Source organism: Pseudorasbora parva, chromosome 12, assembly GCF_024679245.1.
Source record: "Pseudorasbora parva isolate DD20220531a chromosome 12, ASM2467924v1, whole genome shotgun sequence".
NCBI classification, from domain to species: domain Eukaryota; kingdom Metazoa; phylum Chordata; class Actinopteri; order Cypriniformes; family Gobionidae; genus Pseudorasbora; species Pseudorasbora parva.
The window spans coordinates 45,158,607-45,175,998 of NC_090183.1; the positions used below are offsets into that span (position 1 = coordinate 45,158,607).

Genomic DNA, 17,392 nt, shown 5'->3' on the forward strand with positions numbered 1-17,392 from the left:
TCACAACGAGAATAAATAGTGATGAAGATTAAGACTAGGCGATTTCCTAGCAGATATTGACTTGGGACTGTATTATGGGGAAGTACAGGTGAAGCAGAGATACTGACCAAGTCTCTGCTAGAAAATCGCCTAGTCTTAATCTTCATCACTATTTATACTCGTTGTGAATATGCAGGCCACAAGAAGTAATTAGGTGGGGTTTTTTTTTTTTTTTTAATCACTTTTACTCGGGACATGCTAGCTGGCAACATAGGATTCCATTCATTATGCTAAGCTAAGCTAGCGGCGACCCTGCCAAACTAAAACAATGCATGCACCGAGACAAAAATGCATTTGCGCACATATCTAAATGTAGGAAAGAAGTTGAATAGCCCTATTTCTAAAAACAGTGGAGTGTTCCTTTAAGGTTTGAGTGTGCACGTGTGGGTTTGACTGCTTTTGCTGCTCATGCTGTTCTTGCTGCTGACTGTGATCGATAAGAGTGAGTTCTCCTCCTCCTCTTCTTCTTCCCTCCATCCTTTTTGCTTCCACCTCGTGTGATGTGATTCGTACAAGAGAAATGTGCTGCAGATTTCAGCACAGAAGTCCCTCTGCAGTCAATAATTCTATCCCTTAAAACTGGTCACCAAAATTACATATTTACATAGTTTTTCTTCCTGTGAGAGAAATGTGTTTGTGTCTTAAAATAGCTTGAATGTAACTCGACACCCTTGCTTCATTTAGTATGCATGGATATATGAATATGCAAATGACCCCGCCTCCACTCACTCACTCCAGCTTCACTTGTTCAACTTTACTGTTGTAAACGCTGCATAATGGTATCGCTCGTTACCACGCCGGACACATAACAGTAATTAATATTAATATTTAATATTTATCTTGACTGAATACTTTGTTAAAGCCTCGCCCACAGCAGTCATATCTAATGATATACTAAAGCCCCGCCCACAGCAGTCATATCTAATGATATGCTAAAGCCTCGCCCACAGCAGTCATATCTAATGATATACTAAAGCCCCGCCCACAGCAGTCATATCTAATGATATACTAAAGCCCCGCCCACAGCAGTCATATCTAATGATATACTAAAGCCCCGCCCACAGCAGTCATATCTAATGATATGCTAAAGCCCCGCCCACAGCAGTCATATCTAATGATATGCTAAAGCCCGCCCACAGCAGTCATATCTAATGATATGCTAAAGCCCCGCCCACAGCAGTCATAGCTAATGATATGCTAAAGCCCCGCCCACAACAGTCATAGCTAATGATATGCTAAAGCCCCGCCCACAACAGTCATAGCTAATGATATGCTAAAGCCCCGCCCACAGCAGTCATAGCTAATGATATGCTAAAGCCCCGCCCACAACAGTCATAGCTAATGATATGCTAAAGCCCCGCCCACAGCAGTCATAGCTAATGATATGCTAAAGCCCCGCCCACAACAGTCATAGCTAATGATATGCTAAAGCCCCGCCCACAGCAGTCATAGCTAATGATATGCTAAAGCCCCGCCCACAGCAGTCATAGCTAATGATATGCTAAAGCCCCGCCCACAGCAGTCATAGCAAATGATATGCTAAAGCCCCGCCCACAACAGTCATAGCTAATGATATGCTAAAGCCCCGCCCACAGCAGTCATAGCTAATGATATGCTAAAGCCCCGCCCACAGCAGTCATAGCTAATGATATGCTAAAGCCCCGCCCACAGCAGTCATAGCTAATGATATGCTAAAGCCCCGCCCACAGCAGTCATCGCTAATGATATGCTAAAGCCCCGCCCACAACAGTCATAGCTAATGATATGCTTTTCACGTTGTGTCTCAACCGTTGTAAACGGATATGTGGCTCTGTAAGTGTCATTTGTATGAGCTTTTATATCGTTTTTAAAGGGCTGTAAATAACTGTACTATTCCTCAGACTTTGAACAGCAGGTGAGCAGCTTCAGATAAGTGATATGAATGGGATAGTTCACCTTAAAATGAAAATGAAAGTCATCGTTTAATTGTAATTGTTAATCGTACAACCTTGTTTCTTTTATGGAACACAAAATGAGAATTAAAAAAATATGTCCAGCTTGTGCTCATACATATAATGGCAGTGAATAGCGACCAGAATCAAGCTTTAAAAAAAAGTATTATTTGAAATAATATTTCACTTTTCATTGAATTCTTGATTAAATAAATTGCATGAATGCTGCAAATTAAATAAAAGTTGCATATTGGTGAGCATATAAAATAATTCTTCCAAAAACATGAAAATATTGAATGGTAGTGCATATTTAGAATAAAATAAATCCTACATTTTCTGTATTGACAAAAGCAATGTTGAACTAAAAGAACAAATTGGACTTTTGACCACCGATTTAAAGCTCAACTATTACTGGCCTGATTGGATGAGAAATGATGTCATGTCTCTGTCATTCATCAATCATTAATATTGTTTATTACACGGCTCTGTGAAATACTTGATTCTGATTGGTCAATCGTGCATTCCAGCGGTATGTTATTTCCAGATAACACCCGCTCATCCGGGTACTACGAGTTATCTTGACCGGTTCTACTTCTGTGCTTAACGCTGGCGCCATCTTGTGGCTTAAACAGCCGTGGGTTACAATGGAAGACTTCAAGGCGGGTTTCCTTTATAAAGTTTTAAATATGGATATTTTTCTTACACAAACGCATCGATTGGAATCAGACGGCTCTATTAACCCATCGGAGTCGTGTGGAGCGCGTTATTTGACGGACAGCTGCATTTTTTATGGACTTCAAAAACAGCTCCAACTACTGCTGGGATTAACGTTAGCCTGGACTTTTTAAATATAACTCTGATTGTATTTGTCTGACAGAAGAATGTCATAAACACCTATAATGACTTGAGGGAGAGTAAATCATAGGCTTGGTTTCATTTTTGGGTGAACTAACCCTTTCAGCATTCATTTCAACATTTAGCAGCAATAGATAAAGGCTTAAAGCAGGTCGGAACTGTTTTTCTTCGCGGAAGCTTTGCGTAAGAGCTAATAAAATATTTAATCTCAAGACAATATTTTGTGTCTAATTTATTTGAGACTAGTAGCCGTGTAATAAGCGGGATAATGTCCACCCAGCCGGTTGTTATCTCAGAATAAACCCCTTCAGAGTGACGCTCCGCTTCGCGTCGGGGTCCTGATCACTCTGAAGGGGTTTATTCTGCGATAACAACCGGCTGGGTGGACATTATCCCTTACTTATTTAATACTCATCTGTCATGAAAAACTGTCCGGAAATGTTTAGGCATTCCAGCTGTTCTCTCATTCCTGATCTTGGCTGGTCGTTTCAGAGCTTTGGGCATCGGAGACATAAAGCATACATTAATAGATAAATTAAGATAAACTTTACACTTAAAATAATACAACATTATTATATAATTTAACATTACATGAGCAATATCACATATGGCTGAGTATTTCAGCCGTTGGTAATCACAGCGTGCTAATATACAGCCATATGGGACGGCTACGAGTAGGGCTGCGCAATATATCGAAATTATCGAAATATCGCAAATATACATATCGCAATGGCTCGCAATATGTGAATGATTTTAATAGGCTACATCAACATTGTGAAAAGTGTACGTTTTAGGTCACACAATGTGCAGAGAATAGACTGGGCACATTACTGTTACTTATGTGACTTGCTTGACGTTTAAAAGAGTTATTAAACGCAATAATTTGCGAAATACAATAATTTGCAGTCTCGCGCTGTTTGACACACCGAAACGTGAACAATTTGTGACTCTCATTTTTTCTACAACACAGCTGGTCACTTTCAGAAGTTGTAGCGATGCTTTCTTTTCCCAGAAAGAATGTGAAATGTAAATGGTTTCATGCTCAGTTTTTAAATAATTTTTTTAAATAAAATTTAAATAGATTTGACACACTAATTGCAAGCATTTCGAATATCGCATTTTTCTTCAATATCGCACAACCCTTAGCTATGACTGCTGTGGGCGGGGCTTTAGCATATCATTAGCTATGACTGCTGTGGGCGGGGCTTTAGCATATCATTAGCTATGACTGCTGTGGGCGGGGCTTTAGTATATCATTAGCTATGACTGCTGTGGGCGGGGCTTTAGCATATCATAAGCTATGACTGCTGTGGGCGGGGCTTTAGTATATCATTAGCTATGACTGCTGTGGGTGGGGCTTTAGCATATCATAAGCTATGACTGCTGTGGGTGGGGCTTTAGCATATCATTAGCTATGACTGCTGTGGGTGGGGCTTTAGTATATCATTAGCTATGACTGCTGTGGGCGGGGCTTTAGCATATCATAAGCTATGACTGCTGTGGGCGGGGCTTTAGTATATCATTAGCTATGACTGCTGTGGGTGGGGCTTTAGCATATCATAAGCTATGACTGCTGTGGGCGGGGCTTTAGCATATCATAAGCTATGACTGCTGTGGGTGGGGCTTTAGTATATCATTAGCTATGACTGCTGTGGGCGGGGCTTTAGCATATCATAAGCTATGACTGCTGTGGGCGGGGCTTTAGCATATCATAAGCTATGACTGCTGTGGGCGGGGCTTTAGTATATCATTAGCTATGACTGCTGTGGACTGCTATTCTAACCGGCATGCACTGCTTCAAGTCAGCCGCCGATCGGTCTGCGCATCGCTAGGTGAAGTCGAACAAGCCTATTAGCTATGACTGCTGTGGGCGGGGCTTTAGCATATTATTAGCTATGACTGCTATGGGTTCATATATCCATGCATACTAAATGAAGCAAGGGTGTCGAGTTACATTCAAGCTATTTTAAGACACAAACACATTTCTCTCACAGGAAGAAAAACTATGTAAATATGTCATTTTGGTTAAAAAAATATATAAGACTGGCCTAGTGGTTTTTGGATATTTTACTGCAAAAATACTACATAGTGCACCTTTAATGCCAAAAGTTATGTTTTATATGTTTTTCCACTTGACACACTTCAGCAAAACATATAAATAACTGGCATAAGAGACACTGATCTGATATATTAGAACTATAATGTGTCATACGAGACTTTTCATTGATGTATAGCCGAAAAAAATATATACTACATATATAATCATGAAAGAAATACATTGACAAAAGCAGCAAATGTCTGTGCCGTTGTTGCCTAAAATAAACAGAAGCCGTAAACCTGTATTCACTCCCATCATCCCAAGGCCAGGACCCCCCTCCTGTCAGAGTAATTCAAGTCAAATGTGATTAGTCTCTCTCTCTCTCACACACACACACACTGCTGCTGCACATGTGAGCACCCACTTTGTCCACCAAGAAGCATTTTTACCATCAGGGATGCAGTGAGCTTGACTGCGTCTGCTGCTAGTCTAAAGCTTAACTAATTTAACTCTTTAAGAAAGAAGCCAAATTGAGCAGAAGTGTTGAGTGGAGCGACGGCTGAGCGGGGGATCGGTGAGCCTTTGTTGCTTTTTCTCTTTTGTCATGGCTGGTTTGGACTCTGTGGAGTGGTCGTCATCAGTATGGAGGAGATGTGCGTGTGTGTGTGTGTGTGTGTGTGTGGATGTGGGAGGAGAGCTTTGTTTGGGGGTTTTGTTTTGGATGCTGTGATTTTGGAGGGAGACTCGTGTATTTACACTAATGCGTTTGTTTGGCAGATGCTTTTGTGATGCTTGCATTGCATTCAAGCGTTACATTTAATCAGATTTATCCACGTTAACACACGTGCTCATTGGCTGGTGTTTTTGTGTGTATTTTAGTGCATTCACACATGCACTGACCTTTGTTCTATTCGTGTGTGGATTGTGTTTATTATTCAATACTCTATCATGTAATTTGAAGTGAGATAATGACAGCGTTTAATGTCAGAGACTATCAGTGAGTCATTTCATGACAATTTTAATGTGATGATCTAAATATAGAAATTGGTTAAGGTTTATGATCTTAGCATGAATGCAGTGGTGTGTTTTATGCATTTGGATGCAATGTCCTGAGAGTTGCTATGACCTAGAAGTCAATCAATAGTTAGGAAGCTTAGCCGAACCACTTTTGCGGTTCTTTTGTCTAGCGTGCCGAAGAGAGTCATGTGCGATGATTAAACCGCCTCCCACTGCCGCCCCGTCAATGTGAATGGATTAACAGAGCATGTCGCCCAGATTGAGACCATTTGAACAACTTGGACTATATATAAAATAAGAAATAAATAGATTTTTTAAACAGAATTTTTTTGATAATCAGGCCTTTTTTGTCTTATATAGTATGATATAATCAGAATATAAAACTAAAACATTGTTTTATTCAGAGGCAAAAACTGATCAAATATGAATAAAAATATGCATTTGGGTGCAGTTGCTGATATGGTCAAAAACATTAAAAATAATAATTAAAAACAGTATAGCAGACTACTTGCGTAAAATGCATATAAATATAATTTGCCACTGTATATATCCCAATAATATGTCTTAAGATTATTTGTTTTGTGATCAAATCTCTGCATTTTAAAATATGGAGGGCAAAACATATAATAATTGATGGCTGAGAGATGAATAAATAAACATTCCTCAAAAGTCTGTTGTATCATATTTAATATATTTTAAATAGTGCCGGGGGAAAATTAATTGCATCCAAAATAGAAGTTTGTGTTTATATAATATATGTGTGTGTACTGTATATAATTATTGTTTATATATAAACACACACACATGTATATATTTAAGAAATGTTATATTTTTATATTAAAAAAAATATACTCTCGTTTTTTACTCTCATAGAAATACACCCCATTGACATGCATTATACAAGCAAAGGTTGAGTTATTATTATTATTATTATTATTATTATTATTATTATTATTATTATTATTATTATTTTATTTTTAGAAATAAAAGACAAAAGGGACAATACATATTAATGAACATTTCTCACAAATGTAAATATGTCAGATTATAGCCAAAGGCTAATTTCCATCTGCAGACCCCCAAACAGGTAGATGTTACACATAAATACACATAACTACATACAGACACACTATGCACAGCCTATATACAGAGAAGCAATAACAGTGATCACAACATACAAGTCCATATACACTATATCCATGCTATACTCCTATTACACAACCCATATCACACTGATAGTTCTATCCCCTTTATTTTTATAAAACACTAACTCTATTTTACATCCGGTATATATACTAATGATTACTAAACATGCTCACATATTTGTGTGTGCCTCAACCATACTTTTAAACGATTCCTAAAAATAGGCAGACTTGTGCTTTCCCTCACCGACTGGAAAGCTCACCCCCTGATATGATAGATCTTTCTGTGAAAAGGATGTCCGCCTAAACGCCAAGACACAGTCACCTCTCATATTGGCTCTAGTCACTCAAGACCCGACCATATTTCATTAGGCCAAATTATTTGTGTACATTTTAAAGAGTCCTTCATATAAATTAACACCCCTCCTCCCTTCCCTTGATGCCTATCCTTTCTAAAGACATTGCAGCCCTGTAATGAAACCACTGCTGTGGGGAAGAGGGTTTAAGCCAAGTTTCTGAAAGTCCTAAGAAATCCATTTGAGTTAAAGAGAAGATGCTCTAATTGTTCCCTCTTAGGAGCCATACTGCGTATATTCAGATGGCCTCCTAAGAGCCCTTTATTTTTACACTGTGGGTCCCATATAGTCCTGGCTTGATTAAAGGTGCACTATGCAACTTTCCGTCCACTGGAGGGCGCCTATTCTAAACAAAGGCGTAGTTTGATGACGCCAAGTGTGAGCGCAGCATCTTGGGACATGTGGTCTTCACCTCACAGCCGGTGGAAAATAGGACTCGGGCAGAAATCATGTTGATGGATGCGGTTATTAACGTTACTGTAGTGAAGCAGAGCAGGACCGAGTGTTGTGGAGCTGAGCACGGCCGCTGGAGCGATTGTTAAACACACACACGGCCCGCGAGTATCGGGACTTTTATTATGACGGGACGGGACACAGTCGCCGGGCGCACGCACTGATCCGCTCTTGCGGTTATGATTTTGAGGTAAAGCAGCTCTGTTTATCATATTAGATACATTTAAGTGTGTTTAAAACGATGTTATGACGTTACTTCGTGCGTTCACTTGTTCACACTGCTAAGAGTAAAGCGCTCCTGCCAAATAAAACCCGAAACCGAGGGTAACGCAGATATGACGCAATTGTCCCGGTCCTGAGTTAAAATAGCAATTTTCTCACAATTTACAATTAGTTGGAAACATCTGGGATATTGTAGTACTCAACTGAACAAAATATATAACACCGGCCTAGAGGTTTTTGGATATTTGACTGCAAAAATACTACATAGTGCACCTTTAAGAGTCTGAAAGAGTTAAAAATCTTTATTTGTGTTTTACTGAAGAAACAAACACACCTACATCTCATACGCCCTGGGGGTCAGCGGATAAACATCACAGGCTCATTTTTGGGTCAACTATCACTTCAAAAATAATGGCTAGTGCGGTGGCTTGGATATACACAAACCTACACACATACGTGGCATAATTTCTAGAATGACTTCTCAAAAAAAGTTTTAGTCGCATAACATCGGTTAATGGAAACGGCGTCATTTCGCAATAGTTTTGCACAAATCTGTAATGAAAACATACACTGATTATTAATCACTCAAACCCCTTTATCCAAACCATGCCAGTCACATACTTCCGCCATTTTTATAGTTTTTTAATACTTGTGTTTAGGGCTGGGCGATATGACGAAATATATCGTCTGGACGATAGAAAATGTCTATCGTTTTATATAAGGCTCTATCGCTTACGCCACGATAAGGCGTTTACGGCAGAATTTTACGTCAAGATGCACCTCACGCCACGGCATGCCCATGCACGCTGCAATACATAAACAAACATGGAGGAAGACGGTAGTAGACACGGTTCAGACCAGGGTAATTCTCAGAGTAATTATGCCAGAGTGGTGGCATAAGCGCTCAAAACAAACTTCAGACACAGACGCTGTAACGGGCTTACGCGTGGCACACCATATAGCCATATATTGAAATATTTTAATGGCAGGTGTAGGGATGGCGAAAACTAAACATTTTCTTGACCGACCACCGAGCCTCATTAGCCGGTTGAAACCGGTTAACCGATTAGTTTAAAATATGCTGCGCTATTTGAAATAACAGCCGCGAGCCGCGCTCCCTCTGTCTCTCTTTCGCTCTCTCATTCACACACACACGCGCTGCCGCCTCCCTTCCACAAGTTCCACTCACGTCACTTTTTTTTAAATCCCCCACAGCGCGAAACACGAGTCCCGCAAACGCGCCGCAGAAGAGCTTGTTTGTAATCAGAGGACAAATGGTTCCTTAGTTTCGAAATGGTTTGGGTACAAGATCGCGTTGAAAATAAAGGCATTTGTCCAGCGTTAGAAGCTAATTTGAATCATCGCCGCGGCTCATTTAAGAAAATGACAGCTCCGAAGAGACGCTGCTTTAGTTCGAGGTAGTGCTGACAATAATAAAGAAAGACGATCAACACCTTATGTGTTTCCACTGAAATGAAGATGTAATATATTTCCGAATGTAAGCCCATCTTAAGCGAAATGCACGCTTCATACTGTCGTCTGCCCCGGCTCTAACCTCGAGTGTTTACTTTTTGCAAACCTTGTGAGCGCGCAAACCCAAACGCTGTGACCTCGCTTCAAATGTTTTTATTGGTTTATTAAGTAGCCTAAAAACAGGCGAGTTACGAAAAATTGAGTGCGAGGGATATGTTCAATCACACAAAAAGATTTTGGAATGAGACGGCTAACTGTAGTAGCGTTTAGTCCACTGTCTATAATAGCCTAATTTAGAGATCACTTTTTTTTATTTATTTTAACCGTCAACTTTGATCGGTTAGCGTTGATACGGTCAGCCATCGGTCAAACAGTCATCGGTTAACATCCCTAGGCAGGTGTTAACTTTACCAACAGTCTTGCTTTAAAAAAAGGTTCTAAATAAAATAAAAATGTAGTCCATACTACCTTTATTTGTTTTGTATAAACTGCATTTTCACATTGCAATTTTGTATAGACTATTCATAAACTGAATTAACAGAAAAAATGCTATATCGTTATGTATATCGTTATCGGGATATCAAATGAGCTATATCGGGATATGAAATTTTGGCCATATCGCCCAGCCCTACTTGTGTTTGTAGTTGTAATTGAATCCTCATCCAATGCAATGGGTTGTGGGCATTGTGTTGCTTTGCCCTGATGAAGACCATTGTGGGTCGAAACATGTTGGCGTTTGTATTTTAAAATGACTTAAGCCATACATAATAAATGCTTTTTAATTATTTCCTTATCCTTTACATCTGACTGAGTGCCTTGGACCTGCCCTTTTTTGTCATTGGACTTTTCCCTTTCCAAAGAGCAACTATTACAGACTATTTAACTCCACCAGAGCGCCGGGTTGAACCTGTTGCAGGTGTGTGGGTATTATTAGCCTTTGGGGCGGCAGTGGCTCAGTAGGTTGTCTACAAACCGGAAGGTTGGTGGTTCGATCCCCGTTCCACCTGACCAAGTGTCGAGGTGTCCATGAGCAAGACACCTAACCCCAGCTGCAGTCTGTTAAAAGTGCAATATAAATGCAGTCCATTTACCATAAAGTGTGAACGGATCTGCTCTTCGGATTCTAACCCGGAAAAAGTAGAGCATATACTCGTCCTTTGGAGTACTCATAACATGCCACGATATGGGATGCACTAATTATGAATACTATTTAGGACTATTTTCTCAGGACACACCCAAGGTCGACATATGAATGGCAGGAAACAGGAGCAGCATGAACAAACAGAACTAAGCATATCCCTTACAGTGATTTCATCAGTTTCTTTTGTGCCAGCCTCCATTGTTGTTGTCCCTCTGAAGTTGACCCGTGTTCACATTTATTGGTTTCATCTGACCCAAATATCATTCAGCCCTCCTCCCAGTGTCCTATAAATAAGTGGAGGCCGCCTTGTCTTGTCAAGTCTGAATAATGGCATGATATCATCATCATGGCTCACCCATAATTTTATTATCATTGCAAGTCACTTGAGTCATTTGTCAATGTCGTTTTTTTTGTTAGTACGCCTTCAGTGCACAATCTGTAGTATGACATTCATACATTTTATTCCAAGGTTACAGGTGTTATTGTGCATGCAGGTCGTGTTTTTGTGGCATACCTTAACAATTTAAAAAAAAAGTATAAAAGATATTCTGTTCATTTTGTTCAGTGTTTTCACTAGTAGTGATGTCCATCAATCAAGGTTCAAACTGAAGCTTTGTTTTTGAGCATAATGTGGCCTGGAATAGATCAGATGGATCACAGTGTGATTTAATCACTGAATTATCTGTGTGGTCTGGGTGATGCCTTTATGTTCAAAGTCTGGTCTTTTTAGTGACTCTTCTTTGAGGGTGAATATAAATTCAGTGTTTTAAAGATTGGACACCCTATCAGGATTGTGCAAACTGCCCTCTTGCCCTACATTGATCTCCACATTACTCAAGTTGTTTTGCACAGGCAACTACATTTTAATTACATTTCTTCCAGCAGATTCAGTTAAGGTATTGTCTGGGTTTAGATGAGGACAAAACAACATAACTTAACTTAAATTCCCTGTGTTGTATAGGAAACTCGCTTTGTCAGATGGCGTCTCTGTTTTGATTCCTTTCTCATGAACCGCCACTCACAGCAATATTGGATTAGTGAATGCATGTCCAGAACAACAGATCTAGTTCCCACACGAATGCTAAAGGAGTCCACCTGGGCTCTGTTGTGGGCTCTGTCTCGTTTTCTGTTCGTCATTGATTTAGGAAAAGGCCTTTACACCGACAAATGACTGAAAGGTTTAACGACAGGTCATTATAGACCTCTGCAAGATCGTAAATTATTTTTGAATAGTCAGAGAACAAACTTCATTAATAACACTAGGGGTGTGTGATATACACCGATGACATAACATTATGACCACTGACCGGTGAAGTGAATAACACTGATGATCTCTTCATCACGGCTCCTGTTAGTGGGTGGGATATATTAGGCAGCAAGTGAACATTTTGTCCTCAGAGTTGATGTGTGTGAAGCAGGAGAAATGGGCAAGCGTAAGGATTTGAGCGAGTTTGGCCAGATTGTGACGGCTAGACGACTGGGTCAGAGCATCTCTAAAACTGCAGCTCTTGTGGGCTGTTCCCGGTCTGCAGTGGTCAGTATCTATCAAAAGTGCTCCAAGGAAGGAACAATGGAGAACCGGCCACAGGGTCATGGGCGGCCAAGGCTCATTGATGCACGTGGGGAGCAAAGGCTGGCCCGTGGGGTCCGATCAAACAGACGAGCTACTGGAGCTCAAACTGCTCCAGAAGTTAATGCTGGTTCTGATAGAAAGCTGTCAGAATACACAGAGCAGCTCAGTTTGTATGGGGCGGCATAGCCGCTGACCAGTCAGGGTGACCTCTGACCCCTGACCCCGCCGAAAGCACCAACAGTGGCACGTGAGCATCAGAACTGGACCACGGAGCAATGGAAGAAGGTGGCCTGGTCTGAGGAATCACGAGTTCTTCTACATCACGTGGATGGCCGGGTGTGTGTGTGTGTGTGGCTTACCTGGGGAACACATGGCCCCAGGATGCACTATGGGAAGAAGGCGAGCCGGCGGAGGCAGTGTGATGCTTTGGCCAATGTTCTGCTGGGAAACCTTGGGTCCTCCATCCATGTGGATGTTCCTTTGACACGCTCCACCTACCTAAGCATTGCTGCAGAACAATTTAAAGCAACACTGTGTAACTTTTTTTAGTTTATTCTTAGCTAAAAACACTTGGTTCTTTCAAAAATATGTGCTCATTAATGTATATTTACTTCTTTCAAGTAATAAAGTATTCTCATAAGTTTATAATATGCCATTGAAAACACATACGGGTGAGGGGTTCGAATGCCGGTCGCCATGTTGCTCCTCCATCTTGAAAGTACAGTAGCCAAAGAGGGACACACCCGTAAATTCAAGCTTCGCCTTTCACGTTTTAACACTCGATGGCACCGTGTCGAATGTGAAGAGGGGGATTGCCATGTTAATCTTGGACTAAATCGGCCACCGTAGGAGTTGAAACGAAATCAGAATTGAGAGGAACAGAAACTGGATGGTCATATACCTTTACACCGCTAGATGGGGGAAAAGATCACACAGTTTAACAAACTCATTAACAGTGACTTGCTCCCACCTACTGCCGGTTTTAATTTCACATTTAAAGTATCTTTTTAAGTATTTCCAAAATATCAATGTTAAACAAGTTTAAAACATCAAAATATTATTTATGCATTAGTAATTGCAGGTTAAATGCATTCATGTCCCTCTGAGCTGCTTTGAACAGTCTATGTAAATGATCTAAATGCCACTTCAGATGCTGCTTATGTATTTCTTCTGCATTGCAAAGATGAATTTTGTTGATACTGATACAGTTTGAGCCTTTTCTTTTAAATGCAAACATTATAATGTTCTCATAACTTTTGTCTTTGTTTCTCTGCAGTTCATGGTGAGTTTCGTCCGTTAGCTTCAATCCTGCTCTGCCAAATCTCACAGCATGTCGGGTGCCTACGACGAGTCCGCCATGTCCGACGAGACCACAGACAGTTTCTGGGAGGTCAGGCTCAAAAACTTACTAATTCTGGAATATTATTTGTCACACATGTAGGTCACTTGTCTTGTCCATACAGGAAAAGCTCTGAAGCTCTGGCGGTTGATTAGCTGCCAAACGAGCTGTTAGCGGCCGTCACATGTCGTTGTATGATATTGAATAATTGATTCTTAATGTTGTGGAAGTATGTCATTCAGCCAAAGGGCCACCAAACATTATATTGATTAGCTTGGTGTGTTAACAGAGTATCAGAAGTGTGTCATTCAGGGGCGTAGCACCAAATTTTGGGCCCTGGGTACAAACCATCTTGCTGGGCCCTCGTACCATGTATGTGTATGTATAGAAAACGGACTTCCCTGCCTTGGGCCCTGGTTACTCAGTACCCTTTATCCCCCCAGTCCCACGCCCCTGGTGTCATTGTTGATTTATCGGCCACACATTAACACTGACTGTAGTCGGATCTCCTTCATTTTCTCCAGAGACATTAATTTTTAACAGATCATCTAAACCTTTCAAGACCGACCAAACATGAGCTCTGAAATTATTACTACAAGATTTTGACAACATTTAAAAAGTAGTATATCTATCTATCTATCTATCTATCTATCTATCTATCTATCTATCTATCTATCTATCTATCTATCTATCTATCTATCTATCTATCTATCTATCTGTCTGTCTATCTATCTGTCTGTCTATCTATCTATCTATCTATCTATCTATCTATCTATCTATCTATCTATCTATCTATCTATCTATCTATCTATCTATCTATCTATCTATCTATCTATCTATCTATCTATCTATCTATCTACTGTTCTACTGTTCTATCCATCTAACTATTGTTCCATCCATCCAACTATTGTTCCATCCATCCATCCATCCATCCATCCATCCATCCATCCATCCATCCATCCATCCATCCATCCATCCATCCATCTATCTATCTATCTATCTATCTATCTATCTATCTATCTATCTATCTATCTATCTATCTATCTATCTATCTATCTATCTATCTATCTATCTATCTACTGTTCTATCCATCTAACTATTGTTCCATCCATCCATCCATCCATCCATCCATCCATCCATCCATCCATCCATCCATCCATCCATCCATCCATCCATCCATCTATCTATCTATCTATCTATCTATCTATCTATCTATCTATCTATCTATCTATCTATCTATCTATCTATCTATCTATCTATCTACTGTTCTACTTTTCTATCCATCTAACTTTTGTTCCATCCATCCATCCATCCATCCATCCATCCATCCATCCATCCATCCATCCATCCATCCATCCATCCATCCATCCATCCATCCATCCATCCATCCATCCATCCATCTATCTATCTATCTATCTATCTATCTATCTATCTATCTATCTATCTATCTATTTTTCTATCCATCTAACTATTGTTCCATCCATCCATCCATCCATCTATCTATCTATTGGTCCGTCCGTCCGTCCGTCCATCCGTCCGTCCGTCCGTCCCATGGATGGATGGATGGATGGATGAGTAGATAGATAGATAGATAGATAGATAGATAGATAGATAGATAGATAGATAGATGGATGGATGGATGGATGGATGGATGGATGGATGGATGGATGGATGGATGGAACAATAGTTAGATGGATAGAAAAGTAGAATGATAGATAGATAGATAGATAGATAGATAGATAGATAGATAGATAGATAGATAGATGGATGGATGGATGGATGGATGGATGGATGGATGGATGGATGGATGGATGGATGGACGGACGGACGGACGGACGGACGGACGGACGGACGGACGGACGGACGGACGGACGGACGGACCAATAGATGGATGGATGGATGTATCATTCTACTTTTCTATCCATCTAACTATTGTTCCATCCATCCATCCATCCATCCATCCATTGGTCCGTCCGTCCGTCCGTCCGTCCGTCTATCTATCTATCTACTGTTCCATCCATCCATCCATCCATCCATCCATCCATCGTATAAGTCCCTCATAAAATACATTGTATGTTTGACTTTCGTCTTGATTTAATATGCTTTTTTATTGCTTTTAAATCTAAATGTGCAATATTAATTGGTTTAATGAATTAGATTTAGAAGAAATACCTCTAGAGCCAAGGACACAGGAAAAGTGGGCAATGTTTTCTATTAAATGACAGATAATTGAGCTCTGATGCTGTAGTAGACTTTACCTATCTCAGAGGGTTCTGTGTGTCTCAGGTCGGGAACTACAAGCGCACAGTAAAGCGAATCGAGGATGGCCACCGACTCTGCAATGACATGATGAGCTGCATTCAGGAGCGTGCCAAGATTGAGAAAGCCTATGCCCAGCAGCTCACCGACTGGTCTAAGAGGTGGAGGACGCTCGTGGAGAGAGGTAATAAAGGATTTAAAGGGGTGGTTCCGTGGGTTTTTCTAGGCTTGGTTGTGTGTATTTGAGGTTGCTTTTACCTTAGTGGCTGCATCAACAAACTTGACTCCCCTGTAGGTGATATTCAGAATTATGACGGGACCTTTCCGGTGATCCTTTGATTTCTGACAAAAGATTAGAAGGCAGAAAACTCACTGTATAACATGTCAAATGTATAAGCATACTATTTAAAGGGGTCCTATTATGCTTTTTCACTTGTTCAGCTTCAGTTAGTGTGTGATGTTTGAGCATTAGAAAGATCTGCAAGCTTACAACACTCAAAGTCACTCCAAAGGGAGATTTAAAGCGGTGGTTCTGTGGTGTTGTTTCTAGGCTTGGTTGTGTTTGTGGGGCGCAGTATAACACGTCTTAATACCTCTTTTTTTTAAACGCCGTATTTTTCTTCTATTCTCCCTTTATTCCACACCGCTGTCTGTCCTTTGAACGGCTCATTTGCTTCCTGCTTCTATGAAGCCCATCCCTCCGAAAAACGCAATGGTCTTAGATTGGTCAGATGGCCAAATGTAGTTTCCTGTATTTTTATTGGCTGAAGTGCCAAGCACAGGTTAAGGCCACGCCCCTTCCCATTACGGGCAGAAGTCACATCTGCAGAGACTATCGAAGGTTTATGATGTCACCAACCCAGGAAGAAGCTCGTTGTAGTCCAAACCGGCCATTTTTGTAGGCAATAAACTGCCGTAACTTTAAAAGACAATATCTCCGTTTGCAGTGAACTTTCAGCGCTGTAACTTTGCAGAGACTGTTTATGCTCAAGCAGCGACATTACACACTAACTAAAGTTAAATAAGTGAAATCGCATGCAACCCCCCCTTTAAGACATGGAGAACGACATTTGAAATCCTTTGGTAGATTTAATGTGACAACCTTGAAAGCAAACGTTGTGTTACTTCTCAGTCTAAACAAGTTTCTCTTTTGCCTGCGCGTTCTAACTCAATCAATTTTAATGTGTTGTTATTGCTGCTCGCAGGGCCGCAGTACGGGACTCTGGAGAGAGCCTGGTTAGCTGTGATGACTGAAGCAGAAAAGGTGAGCGAGTTGCACCAGGAGGTGAAAAACAACCTGCTGAACGAGGACTTGGAGAAGGTGAAGAACTGGCAGAAAGACAGCTACCACAAACAAATGATGGGCGGATTCAAGGAAACCAAAGAGGCGGACGAGGGGTTCCGGAAAGCCCAGAAACCTTGGGCCAAAAAACTCAAAGAGGTGACCATCTCTAATTAATGATTGCAGACGACCTTCCAATAACATTCTACATTCTTTTAAAGGGATAGTTGACCCAAAAATGAGCCTGTGATGTTGATCTGCTGACCTCCAGG

At 40.7% G+C, this 17,392-nt stretch overlaps 1 protein-coding gene across 3 annotated transcripts in view; it reads left to right on the forward strand.

The window, feature by feature from the left end:
• Window positions 1–17,392, forward strand: part of pacsin1b (protein kinase C and casein kinase substrate in neurons 1b) — a 52,271-nt gene that overhangs the window by 22,803 nt on the left and 12,076 nt on the right. For 2 of the 3 annotated variants that reach the window (XM_067460469.1, XM_067460471.1), the window contains exons 2-4: window positions 13,517–13,630; window positions 15,866–16,022; window positions 17,044–17,279. In XM_067460469.1, the coding sequence (XP_067316570.1) occupies window positions 13,571–13,630; window positions 15,866–16,022; window positions 17,044–17,279 (453 nt within the window). In that variant the 5' untranslated portion in view covers window positions 13,517–13,570. Of the gene's footprint in view, window positions 1–5,290; window positions 5,438–13,516; window positions 13,631–15,865; window positions 16,023–17,043; window positions 17,280–17,392 lie in introns of those variants that run through there. The other variant, XM_067460470.1, reaches the window with a different exon arrangement.